This window comes from Haliotis rubra, unplaced genomic scaffold (assembly GCF_003918875.1).
Source record: "Haliotis rubra isolate DU_JTF1 unplaced genomic scaffold, ASM391887v1 Scf15, whole genome shotgun sequence".
NCBI lineage: Eukaryota > Metazoa > Mollusca > Gastropoda > Lepetellida > Haliotidae > Haliotis > Haliotis rubra.
In genome coordinates, this window is record NW_025765447.1 from 3255389 (window position 1) to 3282874 (window position 27486).

The following is a 27486-nucleotide window of genomic DNA, read 5'->3' on the forward strand; positions in this document are numbered from 1 at the left end:
GATGATGATTTTAAGGGGGTGTCACCCATTTTGTTCTGGCGAGCTAAGGGGGGGGTTCATCAATTTTGTACACACGTACTAGTAGGGGTCATCAATTTTGTACATAAAAATATGTTTAATATATATATTATGCTTAGAAATCATGGTAAGGGAAGGGGGTGGGTGGTCCTTGACATGCAGGTGTGTGTGTGTGTGTTTCACTTAATTTGTACATACATTTTAGGGGGGTTATTCACGTTGTACATGATTCTCCATAAAAATGATCATATACCACCGCACCCCCCACTCCCAGCCATAAATTATGAACGTTCCCTAAAGGCAATTGAACACAAAACGACAGAAGCACACAAAGATCCCAGAATGGAAGCAGTGGGGTGGAACGTAAAAAAGTGATATTATTCGATAGATTAAGTACCCTATTACTTGGTCACTGATTGACTGACCATGAACCGATTGATCGGCAAGTTCGCCAAGGGAATAATCGATCGATCAGCCAATTAGCTCGTTAAGAACTATACACAGCACCAAGCGAATCAATTTGTGCAGGACTAGACGGAGTCTGAAGCACTGAAGTTTGAATATGTACATATGGTGTGTGCGTTTATATGTATGGTGGTGAGGGAATGGTGGCTGGCTGGGGTTCGGGGTCAGCCTGTGTGTTGCAGGGATCGTGTGGGGTGCAGCTTGGAGGTGGGGTGTGCCTGTTGGTGTTTGAAACATATATTCACTTGTCGAAGAGACTGTCACACCCAAGATTACGTTGGAACTACCAACCTTAACTATCATGATTATCCATGCCGTGGGCAGAACATCGCCACTTTGTCTCCAATAAAACAAGGATGCATGTTGGGGGGCCAATATTCTGGTTGTGGTTCCCGTGGTCGCCCCAAAGAGTTTGTCTTATCAACTAACCTCGTCACCTCTGATCGTTTTATAGCAGTGGAGAAAAAATAACAACAACAACAACAACAACAACAACAACAACAACAACAACTACTACTACTACTACTACTACTACTGGTGGTGCTGCTGCTGCTACTACTACTACTATACCCGTGAAGATCCGGGTTAGAATTGGTTTTCAGCAATCCATGCTTGTTGTCGTAGGAGGCGGGATTGGATCGTATCCAAACTGCGTAAATCGATGCTCATGCTGTTGATCACTGGCTTGTCTGACTCGATTATTTCAGGCCACCGCCATATAGCTGAAAAAAATGCCGAGTGCGTCGTTAAACGCACATCTATTACTACTACTACTACTACTACTACTACTACTACTACTACTGCTACTACTACAGATACTGATACTACTACTACTACTACTGCTACTACTACCGATACTGATACTACTGCTACTGCTACTACTGCTACTGCTACTACTGCTGCTGCTACTACTGCTACTACTACTACTTCTGCTACTACTGCTACTGCTACTGCTGCTACTGCTACTACTACTGCTGCTGCTACTACTACTGATACTACTACTGATACTGATACTGCTTTACTACTACTACTACTACTACAACTACTACTACTACTACTACTACTACTACTGCTACTGCTACTGCTACTACTACTGCTACTGCTACTGCTACTGCTGCTGCCACTACTACTACTGCTGCTGCTGCTGCTACTGCTTGCTGCTACTACTGCTACTACTACTGCTACTGCTATACTACTACTACTACTGCTACTACTGCTACTGCTGCTACTGCTACTACTACTACTACTACTTTATTCTGCTACTGCTACTGCTGCTGCTTTTATTACTACTACTACTGCTACCGCTACTACTACTACTACTACTGCTACTGCTACTGCTGCTGCTACTACTACTGCTACCGCTACTACTACTACTACTACTCACTGCTACTGCTACTGCTGCTGCTACTACTACTACTGCTTCTACTACTGCTACTACTACTGCTATACTACTACTACTACTACTGCTACTACTACTGCTACTGCTGCTACTGCTTCTACTACTACAACTACTACTGCTACTGCTATACTACTACTACTACTGCTACCGCTACTACTGCTACTACTACTGCTACTGTTACTGCTGCTGCTACTACTACTACTACTACTACTACAACAACTACTACTACTGCTATACTACTACTACTGCTACCGTTACTACTACTGCTACTACTACTGCTACTGCTACTGCTACTGTTACTGCTGCTGCTACTATTACTACTACTACTGCTTCTACTGCTGATACTACTACTGCTATACTACCACTACTATTACTACTACTACTACTGCTACTGCTGATAGTTCTACTACTCCTACTACTACTACTACTACTGCTACTACTACTGCTACTGCTGCTACTGCTGCTACTGCTACTGCTACTACAACTACTACTGCTACTGCTACTGCTACTGCTGCTGCTGCTACTACTACTACTACTAACCTGCTACTACTGCTACTACTACTGATACTGATACTGCTATACTACTACTACTACTACTACTACTACTACTACTACTACTACTACTACTAGTATCTACATGCATGTACATCGACAACTTGGGCGGGGAGAATTGTTAGGAACCGCTACGATATTGCGGAAAGATTTTCAGAGCTGTTGTGGTATCCTGTTGTGGACATTACAACCGTATTGAGTATGTCATTACAGTCCTATTTCAGTATGTCATTACAACCGTATTGAATATGTCATTACAGTCTTATTTCAGTATGTCATTACAACCGTATTGAGTATGTCATTACAGTCCTATTTCAGTATGTCATTACAAACCGTATTGAGTATGTCATTACAGTCTTATTTTAGTATGTCATTACAACCGTATAGAGTATGTCATTACAGTCCTATTGCAGTATATCATTACAACCGTATAGAGTATGTCATTACAGTCCTATTTCAGTATATCATTACAACCGTATTGAGTATGTCATTAGTCTTATTTCAGTATGTCATTACAGTCATATTTCAGTATGTCATTACAACCATATAGAGTATATCATTACAACCGTATTGAGTATGTCATTACAGTCTTATTTCAGTATGTCATTACAACCATATAGAATATATCATTACAACCGTTTTGAGTATGTCATTAAAGTCTTATTTCAGTATATCATTACAACCGTATAGAGTATGTCATTAGTGTTATTTCAGTATGTCATTACAACCGTTTTGAGTATGTCATTAAAGTCCTATTTCAGTATATCATTACAACCGTATAGAGTATGTCATTAGTGTTATTTCAGTATGTCATTACAACCGTATTGAGTATGTCATTAGTCTTATTTCAGTATGTCATTACAACCGTATAGAGTATGTCATTACAGTCTTATTTCAGTATATCATTACAACCGTATTGAGTATGTCATTACAGTCATATTTCAGTATATCATTACAACCGTATAGAGTATGTCATTACAGTCATATTTCAGTATGTCATTACAACCGTATTGAGTATGTCATTACAGTCATATTTCAGTATGACATATAAGTATGAAATAATGCTGATGCGACGTTAAATGCTGAGTTACTCACGCACAGCATGGACAATATGAAACGTCATACCACTATTTCCCTAGGTTCTTGCAAGATCAGATTGTTCCATAGAAGGATGACGTTGTGAAAAGAAAACTTGTTGCGTCGGTAAGTAGGTGGACGTCTTCTATTGGTAGTGGGTTGATGCTGTTGTGTTTGTTGCGCAATAACGATGTCTGTTTCTTTTAGAGACATGGCTTGGTCATTTACTGGAGGAATGTTGGCGATGTTTCCCCTGTATCTACAACAATGTTTGATGTTGGAAGCTGTGATGATATGTACAGAAATGTCTACTATCTGTTTTAAGGTGATATCTACCAATTGTGTTGTAAGTTAATTGCTGTGGTAATATGAAAAGCAATATCTGCTCATTGCGTTATGGTAACTGGTGTTCATATTTAAATGGTATCCTACTACTTCTGTTGGTTTGGTTGCTGCTGTTGTGGTGGCGATATTTAGAGGATATATACAATTAGATTGGTTGTGTTTGTTGCTGTTGTCTGGACGAAGGGTAACTGCTACTTGTGTTGTTGTCGCTGTTGTTGTGGTGATATTTAGAGGGCACCTGCTACTTGTGTCGTTTTAAATTGCTGCTGTAATTGCTGTTTTAAAGGGCGCCTGCTACTCGTGTTGTTGTTGCTGTTGTGGATGTTTAGACGGGACTTCTCACTTATGTTGTTATTGCTGTTGTGGATGTTTAGACGGGACTTCTGACTTATGTTGTTATTGCTGTTGTCGATGCTTAGACGGGACTTCTGACTTATGTTGTTATTGCTGTTGTCGATGTTAAGTTGGGACTTCTGACTTATGTTGTTATTGCTGTTGTCGATGTTTAGTCGGGATTTCTCACTTATGTTGTTACTACTACTTGTGTTGTTGTGTCGATATGCTCTGTGTGTCGTCTTGGTCGCTGGTGTGGTGCAGGAAATATTTTGATGGTATCTACAACTTGAGTTATTGTGGTGGTGATAAAGTGGTCCACAGCAAATATTCCTGCTGGGTGTTAGATGGGTAATTTACCACCCTGTTTTAACTACAAGCAGATAGTAAAACAACACCTATATATATCTTAAGTAACAGATGGTCTTTTTTTAGGCTGAAGAGGTCCACAGCATGTGGTGCATGCTAGACAAAAATTGCATCGTGCAGTCATATTCTTTCACTTTTATTTGTCTATTGATTTGTTTTACGTTGACAGTTTGGGGCGTTGCTCATGATATTGACCTATGTCTTGTCTGACCACAATGATTTACATTTCACTTACAGTTTACTTCAGTGTAATCAACAAAGTGAAGAAGGTAGAAATACATCTGGTCTCTGAAGGAGAGGGTGGACTGACCATCTACCAGACCCCCTGGATAACATAATGGACTGCTGCTGTAATTGCTGTTTTAAAGGGCGCCTGCTACTCGTGTTGTTGTTGCCGTTGTTGCTGTTTAGACGGGACTTCTGACTTATGTTGTTATTGCTGTTGTGGATGTTTAGACGGGACTTCTGACTTACGTTGTTATTGCTGTTGTCGATGTTAAGTTGGGACTTCTGACTTATTTTGTTATTGCTGTTGTGTTTGTTGCGCAATAACGATGTCTGTTTCTTTTAGAGACATGGCTTGGTCATTTACTGGAGGAATGTTGGCGATGTTTCCCCTGTATCTACAGCAATGTTTGATGTTGGAAGCTGTGATGATATGTAAAGAAATGTCTACTATCTGTTTTAAGGTGATATCTACCAATTGTGTTGTAAGTTAATTGCTGTGGTAATATGAAAAGCAATATCTGCTCATTGCGTTATGGTAACTGGTGTTCATATTTAAATGGTATCCTACTACTTCTGTTGGTTTGGTTGCTGCTGTTGTGGTGGCGATATTTAGAGGATATATACAATTAGATTGGTTGTGTTTGTTGCTGTTGTCGGGACGAAGGGTAACTGCTACTTGTGTTGTTGTCGCTGTTGTTGTGGTGATATTTAGAGGGCACCTGCTACTTGTGTCGTTTTAAATTGCTGCTGTAATTGCTGTTTTAAAGGGCGCCTGCTACTCGTGTTGTTGTTGCTGTTGTGGATGTTTAGACTGGACTTCTGACTTATGTTGTTATTGCTGTTGTGGATGTTTAGACGGGACTTCTGTTGTTATTGCTGTTGTGGATGTTTAGACGGGACTTCTGACTTATGTTGTTATTGCTGTTGTGGATGTTTAGACGGGACTTCTGACTTACGTTGTTATTGCTGTTGTCGATGTTAAGTTGGGACTTCTGACTTATTTTGTTATTGCTGTTGTCGATGTTTAGACGGGACTTCTGACTTATTTTGTTATTGCTGTTGTCGATGTTTAGACGGGACTTCTGACTTATTTTGTTATTGCTGTTGTGGATGTTTAGACGGGACTTATGACTTACGTTGTTATTGCTGTTGTCGATGCTTAGACGGGACTTCTGACTTATTTTGTTATTGCTGTTGTCGATGTTTAGACGGGACTTCTGACTTATTTTGTTATTGCTGTTGTCGATGTTTAGACGGGACTTCTGACTTATTTTGTTATTGCTGTTGTGGATGTTTAGACGGGACTTATGACTTATGTTGTTATTGCTGTTGTCGATGCTTAGACGGGACTTCTGACTTATGTTGTTATTGCTGTTGTCGATGTTTAGTCGGGACTTCTCACTTATGTTGTTATTGCTGTTGTCGATGCTTAGACGGGACTTCTGACTTATGTTGTTATTGCTGTTGTCGATGTTTAGTCGGGACTTCTCACTTATGTTGTTACTACTACTTATGTTGTTGTGTCGATATGCTCTGTGTGTTGTCTTGGTCGTTGGTGTGGTGCAGGAAATATTTTGATGGTATCTACAACTTGAGTTATGACCTCACTGTGAAGATCTGAGTTAGAATTGGTCTTCAGCAACCATGCTTGTCGTAAGAGGCAACTAACAGGATCGGGTGGTCAGGCTCGCTGACTTGGTTGACACATGTCATATTCCAATTGGTGTTCATGCTGTTGATCACTGGATCATCTAGTCAAGACTCGATTATTTACAGACCGCCACCATATAGCTGTAATATTGCTGAGCGTGGCATTAAACAACAACAGCAAACAAACAAACATTGTGACCTCTGTGTGTGAAATGAGTGCATGTACCTCTACACCTCTACACTGCATTCATACAGTGCACATATATTTATGTTGTATAAAATATCTTTGACTGACTGAGTTTGGTTTTACACCGCTTTTAGCAATATTCCAGCAACATCACACCGGGGGACACCAGAAATGGGCTTCACACATTGTGCCCATGTGGGAATCGAACCCGGGTCTTCTGCGTGATGAGCCAACGCTTTACCCACTAGGCTACTGCACCGCCCCGAATATCTTTGAATACACATAACAAACAACTTACTAAAGCATTCAGTATAAATTTACTTCATTTATTAAATTACATAAACAGCACAAACTCTGGATATGAAAACCTGATCTTCAAAAATAAAATATATCTTAAACATACAAGCAGCAGGTATTGACACACACTTCAGTAAAACAATCATATCACAGATGGGTATCAATGCTGAGAGCAGTCTACACAAGGATCATCTCGGAGTGTTTCCTCTGTACTAGACATCACAGATCCGTCATCAAAGCATATCTCTACTCAATAGATATATTTGTTGTAAAATATGTGTACTGATAACATCAAGTAAACATTTGCAAAAATCCACATTTAATCACAACCTTTTTTTATTAAATAATAAACATGGGAGTCTTTTGAGATGCCCATATCCTTCACTAATCTCATAACACTCCAGCATTGGTACTAGTTTGGTTAAAGCTTGAAAATAGATTAAAAGCTTAAAGGAAATATGAACAATAAGAATAATTAGTATATTATTCAGGATTATCTTAAATCCACTTAGCCAAACTGAGACAGCCATGAGACGAGTATTTTATGAAATATCCACTTTAAGATGGCATAACTCAACATTGGTTTCATAACAGAAATCTGATTCTATTTTGGTTTCCAGTAAAAACATTCTTATGATTAGTCTGTGAATATAGAAAAATAGGATACCGTTTAGGAACTTAGCCGTAAATCCCTTGACATCTGTTGATGACATACATCTACTGCATAGAGTAATGTGTTACTACTAATACCCTGAACCTAAGTATTAATACTGATGAAGTAAGTACTGAACAAACAATCACAAGTACTGGTGTGAAGACATGAGACAATAGTCACATAAATAACCAACAAAACCAATGAGCAAACAAGAATTCAACAAAGGATTAATGATAAAAATAAATAATAGTCATCTGGCCTGTGTTGTACTATTTGGATTATCAGTTAACATGGCTACAGTGAGGAAATACTTCAAACAAGGCTTCATACCAGCAGCGAAGTTCTGGCACGTTGTTGGCCAACTGCCTCCATGTGGCATACTGTACAATTAGACATACGAAAAATATAAATTTTACTGAATATTCATAAAGCAGTCACAGATCAATTATTAAATCTAGTCCAACCATTAATCTTCCCATTATAGGGTGCTTACAGCCTCAGTATGGAACTGTTACAGTTAATATTCATACATTAAAGCCACCTGTTGTGATGAGGGGGCGTGTCTCCCAAAACCATGTGTATGTTTTAGCCTTAAATCACATCAGCAAACCAATTTGACACAGAAAATCATTAAGAAATTAAATCATACAGAGTTCTTTAAAATCACTTCAATCAGAATTGCATAGAGTTTTGGTACGAACAGTTGGTATCGGGGGTTATTGTAATAACCTTGGTAACACGAGAGACTGCTTACAGTCTATGCCAAAAACATTCATGTCTACATGTCTGAATATTGGTATCAATATTAGTCTTTGCATATTAAAACACAAGCTGATCTTACTAGACCAGGTGAAATATTGACACAAGTTAAGGACTAGTAGCTAATCCAGCAGGATGTAATTGGGATACCTTGGAAAACGAACTGATTTCTACACTGCCCAAACATGCTGGCTTCTTTAAGTATCAGTTTTAAAGTTGCAATATGAACGAAAAGTAGTGCATAGTCATGTCACCTAATCTTATCACTAAAAGTGACAGATGTTGTTTTTGTAAGTCTCTGTGTAATAGATAACCGAGTTACAACTTCACAATGTTGTGTGTAGTGATTTGGTCATGTGTGACGTAGGTTTGTAAAAACATGAATAATCATTTGAATGCCTCAAATGAGATTTGGCAATGCAGATTTAAACCAAACTTAAATTAAATGTTCCTTTTTTGGCAGATAAATATCCCTGTATTTGAAATACCTGTCATTTATTTAACAGGATTTATAAAAAAAAGTTGGTAACCAAGAAGTTCCTACCCGTTTACAACACTAACTTGTGATGTGTAAGTACTGAATAACAAAGGACAATATATACACGAGTAAAGCACATTGGAATCCATCGTCAATACTTCACGGGTATGATTGTACTACATATTCCGGTCACCTGAGAATCACATTTGACAGTTGTAGTTGTAGCATTGATCTACGCAATTGGGATACGATGACAAGTCTAACCGGATCTTCATGGGTCTGATGCCAGGACGTTTTTGTCATCTGATCTGAGAGCTCATTGGTCGAATATTCACTAGTATTCCTCATTGGAAGAAGGCTGACTCTTGTTTTGCTGATAACAGACAGCCACACAAAGCAGTTGTGTATGTGTGATGGAGGAACATAATGTATACACACCCGTTTAGTTTTGACGATGATGAAACCAACTGTAGCAGCTTTTAAGTACAAATGGCAACATTGCATAGAACTTTCAAAAATCAAACATCAAGATCTTGACACTGATTATATTCCATATCAACCGTGTTATGAGCAAAATAGTAAACAAATCAATATTCAATAAACATCGACAGTGTTTTCAGTAAGATGGTGATACAACTGGCCTATATTTTTATTTTGATGGGTACTGACAACAAGTAGTCATCCATTCGCATCTGTAATGCATCATTTCACCCTCAGTTTCAGACCCTGAATGTACTAAGGTTCAACTTTTTTCAAATTATGAAATTATTTTAAAAGCATGCCTTAGTATCATTCTCGGTCATCATCACACAGCACTACCACTATCATCATAAACAACACTCACATCCGTCATTTTTAATTATGAAATCTGGATTTTAAAACTACACAGAATGCTTTGTCAGTTTTAAAAACATATTTAAGTTTGCATGTATGAAATGCAGATTGAGAATGTCCTCCTTATAGAACTAACTTTATGGATAACAACTTCTTATTATTCGTGAGTGCACTCACGAATAAAAAGAAGTTGTTATCCATAAGGTTTGTTCTATATTGTACTTCCCAACTTCTAAAATGCCACTCAAAGAAGTTAAATGTCTTCCTTGCAAGTCAATTCCAACCCTCAACTTACAACTGTATGCATCAGTTGAATAACACACAGATGACAAGAGATTTCATTCTCATAAACATATTTAAACTTTCACATACATACACACTATTCCTAAACCGAAAGTAGAAAATTGTAGCAGGGGCAATAATCGACATAGATGTAATAAGTCTATAAATTAGAATATTTGGCACTTAAGACACCATTCATCATTAAACCCAACATAACATGTTGTTTCCCTATTTTCCATTGCCCTCAAAAGCAAGACGGTAAAACTGTCTTTCCATCTAATTTCCTTCATAAAGATTTCATGAGTTTCAGAACTTGAACGTTTGCGTAAAAAGGCCCAGAAATGGCCAGCTTTTAGAAGCTGTCAATAGTTTTCAAAATTATATTGTCCTTTTGAATCGAGAACAAGCTGTTGGCCATTCTATTTTCTCTCAAATTGTTCTAAACACTACAATTTCAATAATTCTCATTCTTTAAGAAAGGATTATGACAGTTGTAATGCTGCAACCGCTAGAACTAGATCTGGATATGTGCCAATAATGAGCTTCTGTCATCAACTCAGATTCTGTGAAAGTTGTTTAAGTCTCGAATTTACTTTAATGCTATGATTTTCTATTCTTATTATATAAACTTAAGATAATCATAGCACTACAATAACTTCATGAATGGATGGTTGGATAATATGCTATCTGGCATCAAAATTTGATTCAGTTATGTGGGGAACTATCTACTGCTGGAAAGAAACGCTTAACTGTTTAGTAAAATAATACAATCAGCTCTCATCCATGAACAAAATATCACTGACATGATTCTACTTGATCTCTGTTTGGTAGTAGGAGTTAAAGGTTACAAACTTAATTTGAAAACATTATTACAGAAAAAAAGAATGTGAATACGTGTTACTGTAATGTACAGGAGAGAAGTGTTAACGGAAAACCAGAAAAGTATTAACAGAAAAACTAGAACATGAAAATCAGTGTCTGTCCCTGTAGAACCAAATCTTCCCTGAAATCTGTTAGTTTCAGAGTTTCGTTAACAAACTGAATGGGATGATATTGCAACCACAATGATGATAATGCTGCTATAATGGGGTTCAAGTTTAGACAGTTTGACAAATATTTGTTTAAACACCATATATTTGGCAAAGTTATCACATTCATTGATTAATACAGGCATCTTCCTGAAAAATTAGGCACAACATTTAAATTTTTTACACTCAATTCATACACTGAATTAACTGAATTTAAACCTCAATTGTGTAACTTCTTTAAGCTGAATTAATTACTGAGACTTGGCGTGTTACTTTATGGATTAAGTAAAAAAGTGATAAAATGCCTCAATTTAAAGTAAAATTCTTACACTCGATTCACACACTGAATTAACTGAATTCAAACCTCCATAGTATAACTTCCTTAAGCTGAATTATGGAGATCTGGCATGTTTTTGTGTGGATTAAGTAAAAAAAAGTGATAAAATGCTTTCATTTTAAAGAAGAAAATATAAATTCGAAACTAAATGTAAAATGTAGGTCAGGTAGTTCTTGCATAGTGCTGCATGTTTGACATGTTTAATGTGAGGGTGATCAATACTGCTTTGAAATAGATCACTGCAACAAACGTTTGTCAAACTCCATATGTCAATAACACATGTACACATTGATCTTCACAGCTGATCCAAGAGAATGAAAGTAATATACAATGACGTATGTACAAACCCAGAAATCAACACCCGTTACAATGATACATACAATAACATGTCGCTATTAACGTGACTATGATAACAACAACAACATGTCACTCAAACAAACCCATATAAATAACACCGAGATCTCCCGCTGTCCCTAGCGTATATATACACATTATATGATTGAGCATACCTCAGGTGGACACTGACAAGGGTCTCAGGCTTCAAGAACATTTCAAAAGAGGACATATTACTTTTAAAGAAATTAATAATTTTTGTTAATTAGAAACATTACATATTCAACCATCCTTTCATAAAAATTACTTTGAGAACTTATAAGCACTGGCAAGGAAGTTACAATCAATTAAGTATCTGAAGAAAAGTAACTGGCCAAGAAAATTGAGTTTTGTGGGTACTTGTTCTTGGCTGTGAAGGTATCGCTTGCCTCTTCATCAGTGATGGACAAATGGAAAAAAGACAAGTGGATTGTGAGATCAGAGTAATACCTTCATCACCGACAGTAGCTCTGGGATACGATCGACAGAGGGTTATCGATCTGTGAAGTGTCTATATAAACTGCGTTCTGGAGCATGCTTGTATCATGACTTGGTGCCATTCGGCGCCCGATGTACCTGCGTACCAACTTCGGAAGTGGATTAGCCTGCAGTGATAGCGGCATCGGACGCTTGATTCCACCATCGGTGTATTTCAACAAAACTTTCTCCATTTTCATGTTCCTGAGGCCAGTATTGCTACTGCCCCTGCCTTTGGTTTGGGGGATGAAGGACGCACTTGGGGGGCGGGGGTGTTTGTACCCGCTGCAGGGGCGGAATGGCGTAGCAGCAAATCGTGCACTTCGAGCACGTCCGTACGACATGGTAACGATAACGCTGTCTTGTCGACATCGGCAGTTTGGGTTGACGTTATCGAGATGTAAGTTCATTCCACCCCCACACTCACTACAAGTTCGGCCCCATGTGCCGTCGATTAATGCATCTACACAACCTGTTAATAGAGGAAAACAGTTAGGAGTTAGTCTGGAGCAAGCCAAGAAATATTAAAGCAGCAATAGGCACCAAACTGGATTATACTGGCACACTTCACTCAACAATTCTACATAAAACATCAATATACTGGCATTATTCTGTCACTATTAACATGATTAAGAGCACACACATAACCTCATATTATCCCATTACAATAGAGAGCACTGCATCTGAAGTTCAACAAGAGTTCCACAGTTGCCATTTTCTTTCATTCTGGTACCAGGACTGACAGACTGAGTTTGGTTTTACGCCGCTTTTAGCAATATTCCAGCAACATTACGGTGGGGAACACCAGAAATGGGCTTCACACATTGTACCCATGTGGGGATTCGAACCCGGGTCTTCGGCGTGACGAGCCAACGCTTTAACCATTAGGCTACCCCACCGTCCCTCTGGTACCAGGAACCAAAAAATATCCAAAAGAAGAAACAAGAATATGTACAAGCATAATCACGATAAAAAATATAAGTATACATATTCATAACATATATGAAATAAATGAAAGAATATAGAAAATATTTGTCACTATATTTTATATATAATTATAAGTTTATGTATATATTTACATATAGACATAAGCTGAAAAAATAACTATGTTCAACTGATACTATTAAAATCAAATGATTCATTATACAATGCCCTGTTGACAAGTAACGTGTTAGATAGCATCATTTTAAAGCACACTACACATTTAGTTGCAATCTCTGTCAGCCTATGTATGTGGGAGAGAGGGTTACACCATGCTGTTATTTACAACATTCGTTAATGTCACTGCAAAACCATCCAGGATTATGAAATGATCTGATGTCAAGGCCATAATGAACCTGTATTCTGAAATATACTGGAAATGATAATCCATGCAGAACAAAGCACGTGCTGACTCAGGGCTGTATATGCTGAAGGCAAGATAAGTAGACAAGTTCCATATCATGCTCCTACTCTAGACAAGAATTACATTACTACCTTGAAATTGAGTGAATCTCTATGAGATCTCCCGCATTTTGTACTTAGGTAATTTATATCTTAACAACTTTTGCCAACTTGATGCAAATTTATACATTTTCAACCTAGATGACACATGTCATCCTCCTGTCACTCAAGTCATCCTATTGTCATCTATTTCATATCAAGTTCCAGGGGCAAATACAGCTTCTTGAGAAAGAGGGGGTGCAGTTAATTGTCACCCCTTTTCACGAGAGTTTAATAAACTTTCAGGACAAAAGGAGCAGACCCCCCACCCCCACCCCCACGTGTTCATATCTTCAAAAACAAGTGCAGAGACTTTTCATTGTAGTAATTTTTCATTATAATTAGATTCAAGGGTTTTTACTTATTCATTTATTCATACTAAAAGTGTAAATCATGTACAAATCATGTAGACATGTTAATATGTCTGACAGCTGGCCTGATTTCTTCCTGTCACAGTTTTTTTTACACATGATGGAGTGGAGCTGAATTGAGTAAATCACTACAAAATCCAAGTTCTAGAATCCTACCAAGTTGTTGACCAAGCTTATTGTACCACTGTATATATTTAACCTACTGGTACATGTTTCCTAAGAGGATCAGTCTTGATGACTTGCTTATCAGGAACACCCTACCTATGTACACCTCTGTATTTGGTAGTTACTGAGACTACAACACTCAAGTGGTGAAAATATTCATATCTATCTGATGCGTTTCACACCTGTTTCTAAGGGTTTTACTCATTTCTGAAATAAGACAGATCTGGTGGGCCAAACAGGGTTTTCCCAAACAAAAAGCCTATTTCTTTTCAGTCCGTACAATTACCTGTATCTCATAAATATATATCAAACTTTACTTTTGATTTATCCTTGGTACTTGGAGAATTATAAATTATTATTTATTTAAGATTAATTGTGGGAGTTTTCTGTTGAAGCTAGTTAATTCTTAATTAGAATAAGAATAGAAACAAACATATCTCTACTCCATGAGGATCACTAATAAGATGAAATCCTGCAATATGTATCAACAAAACTATGAAACAGGATTAGACAAGACGTTAAATGATGATGAGAATGGATGAAGTGCAAGAAAATGATGCATACAACAAAACACAGACACAGACATCTCTTGACACCTAAAAATTAACAAAAAATAGGATTAAAATCCAAGTGGCATCATGTGCATCTTAATCCTCCCATTCACATTATTATATAATTTCTATTTAAATATACATGCAGTTGTGTCTATCACTCTATCTCCTGCCGAGGCAAGGCTGAGAAACAAACACCTTGTCAGTATAACAATAAATGAAATCTGTGATGGCTGTTTAGCTGCTGCAGGTGTACAACTTCAGCATGCAGTCTAAGGCAGTGAACATCCATCATTGTGGCATGAGGTGCAACAGTTATATACTGCAAGTGGCTACAATATTTGTAACATATATGATAATCACCTTCTACTTCGAATGTACTTTCTTTCGTTTCTAATGGAAAAAAAGACAAGATAACTAAATTCTTATTTACTTCAAAGAAACTTTAAAATATATCAATACTACTAAAAAATATTAAGGATCACCTGATTGTTTCATGACAGATTTTCATGAAAGAAAGGGGTAGGGCATCACTGTTTTTCTGAGTAGTATATTTGTGTCATTAAATGTTTTCATTACGTTTCCTGTATATTTAATTTACTACTAGATGATGAGTCAGTGAGTGAGTTTAGTTTTGCACCGCTTTTAGCAATATTCCAGCAATATCACAGCAGGGTACACCAGAAATGGACTTCACACATTGTACCCATGTGAGTTATCGAACCTGTGTCAAACCTGTGATGAGCGAGAGCTTTAACCACTAGGCTACCCCACACCCCCAATGAAACTAAAGAGACAAGAGAGTGAGTGAGATAATTATGCTTAACACTGATAAACAGCAGCATATTCATGGCGCTGATTAAGGATCTTCATCTGGGATTTGAACCCCTGACTACATAATCCTGTCACATCTAGGGGAAGTAACTCTGCACAATGTACCATGAACACAGAACACAGGGCAACCAATCACTCCCCTTCACTTTAGATGTACATTCTATAACAATGTTAAAGAAATGTCATTTTGCCAACTATCATGATATACAATGATATACAATGATATATATGCAGATATAAAATAGCATAGTGAAGACACAGATAAGGCACATAGTGGAACGATGACAGCATGTAGACATGGCTGACAAAGGTTTAAATGAAAATCATCATGTCTCCAGTCTACTGGAACATCAAACGTGGAATTGCAAACAAATCAGCACTATGGATTTGAAAATTGAAGAAATGATTCTGCAAATAAATTAAAGTTTAAATAATGTCCCTGCACATGTTTCACTATTTCAGGACAATATTATTAATATTAATAATGAATTTAATAACTCTTTTAACCAAGGGATTAAATATTGACATGTTATTCATACAGCTTTTAATGTTTCTTGTGAGAAGATAAAGATATTAATAAGAATTTTAAAAGATCTGATTCTTATTATTAAGTTTAAATTTTTTTTTTTTTTTATAAAAATGTTTGAAAGCGAGGCTGTAGCAACACATCATATATGGATGTTTCAGATACTGATGCTGGTAGTGAAACATGTGCAACACTGTGACATGTCAAGTGTTCATTGGCTGGCTGATGTGCAACGAACAGTTGACATGTGAACATGCAGTAGGAAGATAGTATCTCTATATGACGCCAGAGAGAGAGAGGATGCAGCAGGGTGGGGCTGGGTGGATCAGGGTGGGGCATATGGGTAGGTGATATTCTCGGATGAGACATCTAAATGCTACAAATCAACACAGCAAACAAAACTGGAGCTGTAAATGTCAAACTTTGAAAATTTCAAATGAGACTGGAATGGCTTCTGTGTCACTACAAAAACCAAATGTGATATTTCTTCATGTCAGTCATAAATAACTGACAACCCACAACCAGGAAGGTAATTTTCCATTCAGAATTAAGATCTACAAAATTTGCGAATTCAATAATCATGCAAATACAGAAATGAATGAGTTTGACATACCGACATTTGTTTGTGTCTGTAGATTTGTGCACTTAGTGGATGGATATGTGCGACAAGACCAGAAACAAATATACTGACAAATTTTGTCTCGGGTTAGGTATGTGTTGGTCGGTGCATGTGCAACGCATGCCTTGGTATTAGTAGCATAGGTAGATTAAGCTATCCCTTACTAATTTATTCACCTCTGAAAATATTATCAAGTTTTCAAAAACAAAATAAACATATATTTAAGAAATGTTAAACAGTACTACAGTTTTAGTCTAAAAAAAGAAAATATTTTGAAAGATTAGCCAAAGAAAAATATGAATTACTCATATTAACCATAGACTGTTGATTCTAAAATAATAATTATAAAGCATATAGGTGAAGCAGGCTGTTAGAGATCCCCAAGACACCCGGAAATCTTATACGAGGCTGTTGACTTAGAGGTACGAAGCAGAAGGAAGTAAAAGGCATGCCTTGCACATGCTGTAAAATGGTGCTACCTGGTGCGGACAAACTGACCAAGACCTTGACCCTGCTCAGACAGGGTCAGCTGTGCTTGTTAAAGATAGGGACCTTAATGAGAGGAAGTTTGCGCACCACAGTGTACGGCGACGATTTGCTGGTCATTGTCAATTTGATTGGTCCAAGTTTTGGCCGAGCCTGGCCTTGTTTCCTACGGCGCTTTTTACCTTTCGGGAAACAAAGAGAAATAATACATGAGTCGACATAATGAGCTAGGAGGCTGTCGGAGATGGAACACGGCACAACACAAGACACAATGTGGCCAGCTCACAGAGAGGCTGGCAACTGTGAGAATGAGGCTGATGATCACATGACATGAGACAACCGTGACTACAGTTATGACGGATGAAGGTTAGTTGATGATTGTTATAACAGTGACTTGTTATTTCAAACCGTGTTATTCAAGTTGGTAGTTAATGGTTTGGTGTTAAGTGTCCATGTTTTTAATGGTGTGTATGTATAAACTCAACCGTTCCCTCATTGAAAATAAATAAATAAATAAATAATGTACATATCTAGCGTGTAAAGGATAATGCCATAGATAAGAAAGCTAGGTCATCAACCTCTAGGATCACAAACTACTATTTATCACAGCCTGTTGGCATGGATATTTTGAAAACAAGATCCATTATTTTATAGGTAATACATGTCTCTGATAGTACAAAAATCATAATCGTGATCTTGTTAGTGAATAGCACTGGACAGACATGATTCTTAAATACAATCAAAAACATAACTGGGAACTATCATCATCTAATATATGGTCTAATGTGTATGTACAAAACATGAAAGAGCTATTCCAATAAAATCAAGTCCATATTTTTGCCCAAATTGCAGAAAACCTGTCCTATACAGAGGATTCCATCATCAAACCTGAGGGCGACACAGCTGGAGAAAACTGACATCTTCTAGCCAGTGCATATAAGGTGACCCCTTTTTCAAACTCCTCTAATTAATTTCTGGGTAAAAACAACCTTGCCTTATTCATGGCTATATACATGATATAAGGTACTCTCAATTTACCAAGTTAGGGCTTGTATGTAGGACACAATGGCCCTTATTGTCCATTCTGTAGCTGACCAAATTGCTGCCACTGAGTTCTCAGCGAGAAACTCGCAGTTCTCCCTTCAACATCAACACAGACATGATCAGTTTGTGTAGCAACTTCCATGTTGGACGTATACCTCAGTGCACCATCCCGACTACCCTGGGTATTATATCTCCATTCTGTTACGATAAATACTGCATACCCATTGCCACTGTAACTTGGTGATATTCTTCTGTTTGCTAACACCACACTCAGCAATATTCCAGCAATATGGTGGTAATCTGTAAATAATGGAGTCTGGACCAGACAATCAGGCAAAGAACAGAATGAGCATTGAGCTACGCAACTGGGATACGATGACATGTGTCAACCAAATCAGCAAGCCTGACCACCCGATCCTGTCAGTCGCCTCTTAGGACAAGCATGGGTTGCTGAAGACCAATTCTAACCCGGATTGTTGTTATGTCATCTGCATTATCTCCCATAGTACTTCCCTCCATCGTGACAGTAATTTCACTAGACAGCTGTATTTAGCATTATGTCATTTGGATTGATTGTCACTGAAGCCATGGTGGCTAATGAGGTCTTTTCAAAATAGAATGGAAGACATAAATACCGGACTAATCAAGGAGATACTCCTAAAGGAATGTCTTTTATATGACTATTGGTCTGGGAGGTTACGAATCATTCCCTCTCCCAGCTTAACGAACTGTGTGTACTGTGTTGAAAGTGAAGGGAGTTTCTCCTGAGAACTGGTTGTCATTGACAGCGTGGCAAAGTCATACTGGGTCACCACCAGTGAGAGGTGCTGCTATAGGCAGAGGGGTAGGGAAGAAAGACTAGGGTTAACTGAGACCATATAATCTTACTACATTGTCTATGGAAGACGCTTTCACTGGAGTGCTGATTAAATATTTTAGTTTGGACTTGTATACTTCTCAGTAACTTCACTTGATGAAAAAGTTGCAGGAAACCATTTCATGATTTTCTGTCTCATTTACCTGTCTGTTTTTCAGCAGACCAAAAATGTCATTAAAAAATATCCATATATTTACAGTTAGTATGAAACTTGTGACCACAATGCAAAAACATGTATTAACAAAAGTTTGAACAACTGTCAGTTATTGTTTGTGCAAAAAGGACAAGAGTAGATTCATCCTTAATCAAAAGTCACAAAGGAAAAGGTGTGGAATCTACATTCCAGGTGAAAGAGTCTTTATGGGAGTTGTTGGAACAAGGGTACCGTACAACTGTCTGTGTACTTCTCTATAAGAAGTCCATCAAGCACTATCTAACATGTCAACATGCTTCAAACTTCAGTCCCTTGACGTCTGTAAAGTTTGATATGTTTGACACTCTAATGCTAACAATACCTAACAGTTACATGTTTTCAAATATGTCAGAATATTACAGGTGAGCTGTAAGCAGATCTTACATGTTAGCAGCAGGTTATGGCTCTCAGTAACTGAGACTCTGGTTGTAAATTAGACATCTAGACTGTTAGTTGTTGTCTAGGATTGTGTACAAAGGTATCTAATGTTGGCCAATAAAAATAATCATTTCAACTGGATAATGAAATACAAAGAAAATACTTTACCATGATTGTCTTAGAGGGCTTAACAACGAGAGAGTGAGTTTGGTTTAATGCCATTTTGAACAATATTCCAGTTACATCACGACATGTCTGCTTAATGTGGGAGAAAAGACTGAAGTGATGCAGGTCTCAAAATGTTTACCACCTTGGTGAAGCCACAAGCACTCGTATGCGAGAAACTTTAAAAGACTGGATCAGAATTTGAATCCCCAATCTTAGACGCCTTTCTTGTTCAAGGGACACAACTCTACATGACAGTAGTGTGCCTCAGACAACTGTGCTGCCTATGCTTCCAACTGGTTAAACAATGGTACAGGAGATGGCATACAGACTTGAACTACATGTGTATGTCATACTGACTATACGATAATTTCAGGCTATAGTAAAACTATATGCTTATAACAGTTTGACGGTTACATCATGTACATGCTATCTGGTGTGATTTGTTTACGCCACAGTCAGCAATATTACAGCCATATGAAGTTGCGTTGTATACCATCGAATTCTGGCCACACAATCAGTAGATTGGATCTCGTACAACAATCAATGCCATTGTGGTATGTTATCAAATTACAATCATTCCGGTGAAACACGTGGGTGAAACCTATTCTCAGCTTCTCCGATCTCGTTACTGTATACATCTCTAGCTCTAATCATAAACGACCATAAGTTGATAAATATAATATATAACTATGAATATATAACTAGATGCTGAATTAATCTAAATTAATCTAAATAAATCTTTGGTAATCATGGTAATTCTAACAATACCCAATCTTGTATGGACTGCAAAATATTTGCATAAATATTCTGTGTATACTTAATACTGTAAGATCATGCTGAAAACACATACCGGTAATAGAATGCCTGATGTAAAAATTTACCCTTTCAAATCCCCACAGTACTTGTCAGGATGTACACAATAGTGCAAGTTATACAGTGTGTGACTTGTGACTGTGAGAAGGACTTACTAAGCTCTCCCAACTCACAAACTATGATGCTTATTTGTGTGTGGGTGAGTGAGAAGGGCTTTAAGCCACTTCTACCAATATTCCAGCCATATCAGGTCGGAGGGACACGAGATGTTGGCTCAAAACATAGTACCTATGTGTGTTATCGTGATGCTTTACCCATCAGGTACCTGTCCCATGCCATGTTCATTTTGAACTAAATTAACTCTTTTCACATATTGTAGGTTAGGCAGTTTATTCTAAAGAGGTTGTTATAATGATAATCTGTTCTCCTCCATGGAAAGAGAATTTCTAGCTGTATTCTGGAGGTTGTCAAATCCAAACAACAAAGATTTAGTTGAAGCTCCTCAATGGGAACATAATGTACTACTACAGAATAGGACCTAGGACCTAAATATGAGTCAGCTGGTATTAGGACCTCACGTGTCAGACATCGTTTGGACCTAAGGAACTTTTAGTTTGTTGTTTAAACCTGCACTCAGCAATATTCCAGCTATATGATGGTGAATTGTAAATAGTCCAGACCAGACAATCCAGTGATCAACCTCATGAGCATCTAAGCAATTTGGATACGATGGCATGTGTCAACCAAGTCAGCGAGCCTGATCACCCGATCCCATTAGTCACCTTTTACAACAAGCATGGGTTGCTGAAGACCAATTTTAACCTGGATCTTCACGGATCTAAGGACCTTTTAAGTAAGTTGCAGAAATCTGGAGCCAGTATTTTCTTCTCTATCCATTTTTTAAATAACCTGAGCAACTGGTGACAATCTCCACAATCACTACACCTCACAATCTCTATACTAGTACACAAAATTCTGACGACAAGCCAACTTCAAAACTGATAAACTGACGGATGTCACAGTCTCTAATCCAACTTACCAGCATAAATGCAAAACTACAATTTCAAAGTGAGTTTGCACATAAGGTTAAAACTATTTGGAAATACAAATCTATATTAGTGGAGAGACAAAACAGAAACAATTGTGAGCCTATTATATCATTAGCATAGAATAACAAGCTGCAGCTACTGGTTCTAATTGCGATCTACTTGCATTCATGGCTGACACAACTGACACAATGGCAGTGCCAAGAGCACTGGGACAGTCACATTCAGGACTTGGTACTAAACCCAGATACCCAACATTAATAGTTATACAGCATCATAAGTGTCTCAAGCCATTGCTGCATCTACTGCAACAGCTTCAGAATCAACATAGTCAATAACTACAGCCACACTGCATTGATACAGTCATACACATAGCATGACTGTTGACAATAGGCACTACATAAGCAGTCAGCCATGACAATGTATTAGTACATATACGACTCACATGAAGTTAAGGACCAGCTGATTCCTATCACACATGGACAAGCTACTTACAGCTAGGTATATGAAGAATTCAGTTAGTCCGTAACTTCTTTATATAGTAGAATATAGTAGCTAAAGAGGGACTGGCATATATTTCTCTGTCTACTGTAATATATTTTTCACCACTCTTAGAAGCATGTGCTACAAGAATCGTCAGTTCTCAAACAAAACTCATATCTCTTACAAATCTAAGATAAAGCAGATATCTAAGATAAAATCACACATTTCAACCCCAAACCACACTGACTTGATCCTAAGCTGACAATCCAAACATTCTGATGAGCCAAATTTGAGAACTGAAGACGAACCTATATTGTTTCAGAATTTCTCCCAGTTCATGTCACCATATGTACTGTTATCACCATCTAGGCAGAATTCAGCTGAATAGTATCAATAATGGCAATCTGAAATTTTCAAGGTTTATCATTTATCAATATTACTCAACTGATTTTCTACAGTGACATTCTCTATGATATCATGAACTGAACTGGCGAGCTGGCACCTACACTATGCAGAACTATGTGAATGGGTTGACCCAGAACATACTCTGCTACGAGCTCTCAATGCCCCCCTAGTGACAACCCTGGACGGTAAATATGCTCCGATGAGCTGGAGAGGTAGCTGTATCGCAGACGAGGGGGCGCCACCAGGTCGTCCCCGCTGGGCGATCGGTACGCCACGTTGAGACTGGCATACGGTACTTGTGGGAACGTGATGGTAACTTGAGGCTGAACGAAGCGTTCAAACCTCGGCCTATTCACTTTGTTAACCCTTTTCTTTATCTTATGACACGGTTGGAAGGACTTGGACTTTAACTCATTACCTTTGACAACTCCACCGGATTTCATTGTCTTTAAGTCTGTGGACTCCACATTGTTAACGGACACAGTGGCCTTGTTCTGCCTGTCCAGAACTGTGGGCGGGGATCGTGTAGTTGTTTGACACAGACGTCCGTGATACTATCCGCCGAGTTGTCAATCCTGCCAGATACGGCGTCTGAGTGCACACTTTCGGCTGCGATGGAGGTTGAGGGTGAATCTTTATTGGGTGATGACTATCAAAATATTCCGACTTTTTACTCTCCGATTTTGATACCATTACAACTGAAGATTTGTGACTTGAGTCCTGAGATACCGGCTCTGACTTGGTAGAATGTCCCTTAGTATTGCTAGACTCAGAACTGCTGGCTTTGGAAGAACTTCCTGTGGATTTCCCACCCTCACCACTTGACTTCCCTGCTGCTGGCACTGAATTACCTCCTCCTGACTTCTTAGTTTCGCCCACCTTCTCATTAGACACACTTTGACGGACACTATTCCGTGGAGTAAAGTAGGGTTCTCCTGGAATGGCAACTTCAGGTCTTCGTAGTCCTGGTTTGCGAATGGCTTGGCCATCGACACTGAGATTGATGCCAATGTATGGCGGCACTGTCACTAATGGCTGCTTGTATGCAAGCTCAAAGCGACCAATATCACAGTTTCGGTCATATTTCCTGTCTACTGCAACTGAAAGAAAAATGAAAACATATTATTGATAACTGTCTAAATTCTTCATGATGTGTTATTTACCAATCAGACACAACACATGCACTTAATGATCTTCAGCTCTCTGGGGGAGAATGTAACTGAAGATGTGGTCTCATTACTAGATCTGATGATGGAGGTCATGAAGCTGTACCTTTGATGGTGTCCTCGAGGACGTTGGCACAGAGTCGGGCGGTGATAGGGGTACTGGCCTCCATGCTTGGTGAGGAGTTGATCTCAATCAGCAGTGGCTGACAGTCCTCTGTCAGCATGAAGTCAGCACCGTACAACTCAAACGATGCCTGAAACAATATGGGTGTCATAAACAAAGTTTGTTGTTTTATGGTGCAACATACCCATGAAGATTTTGGTTAGAACTGATCTTCAGCAACCCATGCTTGTCGTTAGAGGCGACTTATGGGATTAAGTGGTCAGGCTTGCTGACTTGGTTGACACATGTCATCATATCCCAATCGCATATATTGATGCTGATTCTGTTGATCACTGGATTGTCTGGTCCAGACTTGATTATTTACAGACCGCTATATTGTAGAGTGCGGTGTTAACAACAAACACATCATGCTCCACTCTGGACTCGCCCCATATGCTCTAAAGACTCACGCCATGTGTACTGCGCACACACTCCAATGTGTTCTTGGACTCAATCCAACATATTTGGACTCACTTTCCTGTAGTCTGAGACTCACTCCCTGTTTTCTTGGACTCACCCATGTATTTTTGGACTCGACTCCTGTACTCTGGAACTCACCTTCCTGTACTCTATGATATCCTGAGTCACCAGGAGAGCACAGATGAGTGCTTTCTTCATCCCGGGGTAGATGATGTCCTCCCACGCCGTACCCTGGTTCCGAGTCCTGTAAAACATGCAGGTCACGTCACACCCACAGTTATATGTGTGAGTAGATGTGTATGAGAAAGAAATTAACTATGGTTAGAGACCAGTCATTAATTACAAGTGTGGGTAGGTGGGTCTGTGCTTTTTGATACATAGAAGCATTGACAAGAACAACCTTATTTTGACATGGTCCTTCAAAGGGGTATGGATGTCAGACAGCTACTCACTCAACTGTGGTGCAGAGTTTTGTTTAACATCTATTAGGAAAGCACTACAAAAGTAGCTCTTTGTAGTGTCATGTCAAAATCAAAATCCTTATAGTAAGTAAGATCTTACGCCATAATTAGCAATATTCTAGCAATATCATGACATGGGACCCCTAGAAATGGGGGGAATCGAACCTGGGTTGTCAGCGTGATGAGTGAACACTTTAATCACTATGCTACCCCATTGACCCCAAAATTCAGTACGGAGTTACTGTCGCTAAGGTTGCTGTGGACCTATTGTCAAGGTTCGCATTAACATGTGCATCTCTCCACCATGGCAATAATCGACATACTTGAGATATTCCTGGAAGTCTTCATGGGTCCACATGTTGTCACTGGGCAGCTTGTTGGAGCGGGGACCGTTCTTCTTGTGCTTCTGTATGGCGTTGTTGGAGAGGTGGATGGCCTCGTTGAAGTCATCCAGGGTGTACTGCTGGGAACAGAAGCGCAGGTAGCTGTCCTGGTAGAACCAGAGGGTCAGAGGATTCCAGTCAGTCACCAGGAACCACTGACGGATGTCGAACTTGGTGTTGTAGATCAACAGAGGGCGTTCTGTAACAACATGCATGTTTGCTGTGGGCCATGACAGAAATATTGTTTGGTGGTTTGTTTGTTTGGTGGTTGTTTAAGGCTGCACTCAGCAATATTCCTGCTATATGACTGCATTCCGTAAATAATCGAGCATGAGCATCAATCTGCACAATTATGTAATAATCCATACCAATCAGCTACTTTGTATATCATGCTACCAGAAACGTTACATTAATGAAAAAATGGAAAGATTACATATAATTATGTGGTAAAGTGTCACATGTTGTGGCCAGAGAGTGGTGTGCTCACCTATATACTTCTGCACAACAAACTTGCTGTCCTTCCGCACAACCTGGGAGTTGACCAGCTTCAACATGTCTTCAAGTCGGTCATAGCATATAATGCCTGCAAACAGAGTTGTCTCCCCTTATACACAAACCAGACACTCGTCCAGTACACTAAAGACTGATTTCATGCAATGTGTAAATGCTTTATAGTAAGATTGATTTCATGCAATGAGAAAAATCAAACTATGATGCAAAAGTTCTATGATTTGATGCAATGAGAAAAATCATAGAATTTGTGCATCAGAATAGTTTGTTTTCAATCAGTCCAAACAAATTGTTTCACATGAAACACATATGCATTGTATGAGGTAAAGGCTCCATTCTAGATTTTTGCAGTAAGTAAGTCTACATGTGTATGCAAAGGAATAGGTTCCATGTATTGTAGACTTATACTGACTCCAGTAAATGAGAGAGCATAGTTTTACGCCGTTTTCAGCAATATTCCAGCAATAACATGGCGGGGAACACCAGGAATGGGCTTCACACATTATAACAATGTGGGGAATTGAACCCAGGTCTTATGCATGATGAATGAACACTTTAACCACTAGGTTACCCCATCGCCCATGGCTTCAGTGATATGGCTAACTTAGGGTCTATTTCCATATCCAGGAAAACACAATGGTACATATCTGTAGTCATGTCCATGGCAACCCCTACAACACCACTGCATACCTCTCCCTCGGGACTTTGCCCCAGGTTTGACAATCCACACGTTCCGTGCACCGTCCATCTCAAACTGGGGCCATTTTGTCTTGAGTCTGTTGAGAAGACTCTCGCACTGGCCAAGGATGTTTTGAGCCACTGACTGTATGTATCCCTCGTCACTGAAACGAATACCAACAGTTACTGTAATAGCAGCAGCAGCAGCAGCTCACAGGCATATCACTGATAACGTCAATGTCTCTTTGTTGTTAGAGTGAATAAGTGAGTAGATGTTCACACAGTAGTCAAAAATAGTCAAGTCATGTGGCCTGTGAATAATAAAGACTGTGCCAGTCAAACCAGTGGTTGACAGTATGAGCACTGACAAGTGGCATTGGGTCACCATGACAACCACGTGCCTATCTCGCCCTCCTTCATCACTTTTTACAAGCACCGACTACTGTGGATCTCCCCTACTCTGAATCTCCACAGTGCTTTGAGACATAACTTTAGGGACATCTGGGATTGAAAGTGAGTGAGGCAAGGAAATACAATGTTACTGACCAAATTTACACTAACAACTATCATCAACGGGATCACAATCATCATGATTAACATCTAACCATCTGATCAAATTTTGAAAACAATTCCACGTTAAACTGAAACAAATGAACAATCAACAACTTCTTCATATTGATAGGGACAGTTGGTGGAGAACAAGCAAGCACTGTTGAGCTGATATGCAATCAGCATGTGTCAATCACTCACTGTGCCAGCTGATAGTAGTGCTGGATCAGCTGATCCCATTGGCTGTCTGTCAGAGTCATGGGCTGCAACAACATGGGACATAATATAGAAACTATTGTTCAAGGATATGATAATGGTCAGAAACAAATGTCAGAATTTCTCAACTCCAAAAGTTAATCTTGAACTGCCACAGCTAAACCCTAAATTGGGAATAAGAAACCTTACATTATGTTCTTTGATATGACCCCACCTATCCTGTGACCTCCTTTAGGAACCTTCAAAATCAATGCTGATTCTGATTTATATACTCTTGTCTGTACTGCGATCAGGAGTGATGAACATCGGCACAGCTCATGGTGTCTGAACATTGATAAAGACTTTTAAAGGAGAACA

At 38.7% G+C, this 27486-nt stretch overlaps 1 protein-coding gene across 1 annotated transcript in view; it reads right to left on the reverse strand.

The window, feature by feature from the left end:
• Positions 1 to 9870: 9870 nt before the first annotated feature.
• The window catches only part of LOC124270204 (tubulin monoglycylase TTLL3-like), a 45636-nt gene continuing 28020 nt past the window's right edge, over positions 9871 to 27486 (reverse strand). Inside the window, 9 exon segments of the mRNA XM_046705241.1 lie at positions 9871 to 12614; positions 23002 to 23087; positions 23089 to 23683; positions 23856 to 24003; positions 24471 to 24576; positions 25117 to 25375; positions 25664 to 25759; positions 26377 to 26528; positions 27115 to 27176. Of these exon segments, the coding sequence (XP_046561197.1) occupies positions 12121 to 12614; positions 23002 to 23087; positions 23089 to 23683; positions 23856 to 24003; positions 24471 to 24576; positions 25117 to 25375; positions 25664 to 25759; positions 26377 to 26528; positions 27115 to 27176 (1998 nt within the window). The 3' untranslated portion in view covers positions 9871 to 12120.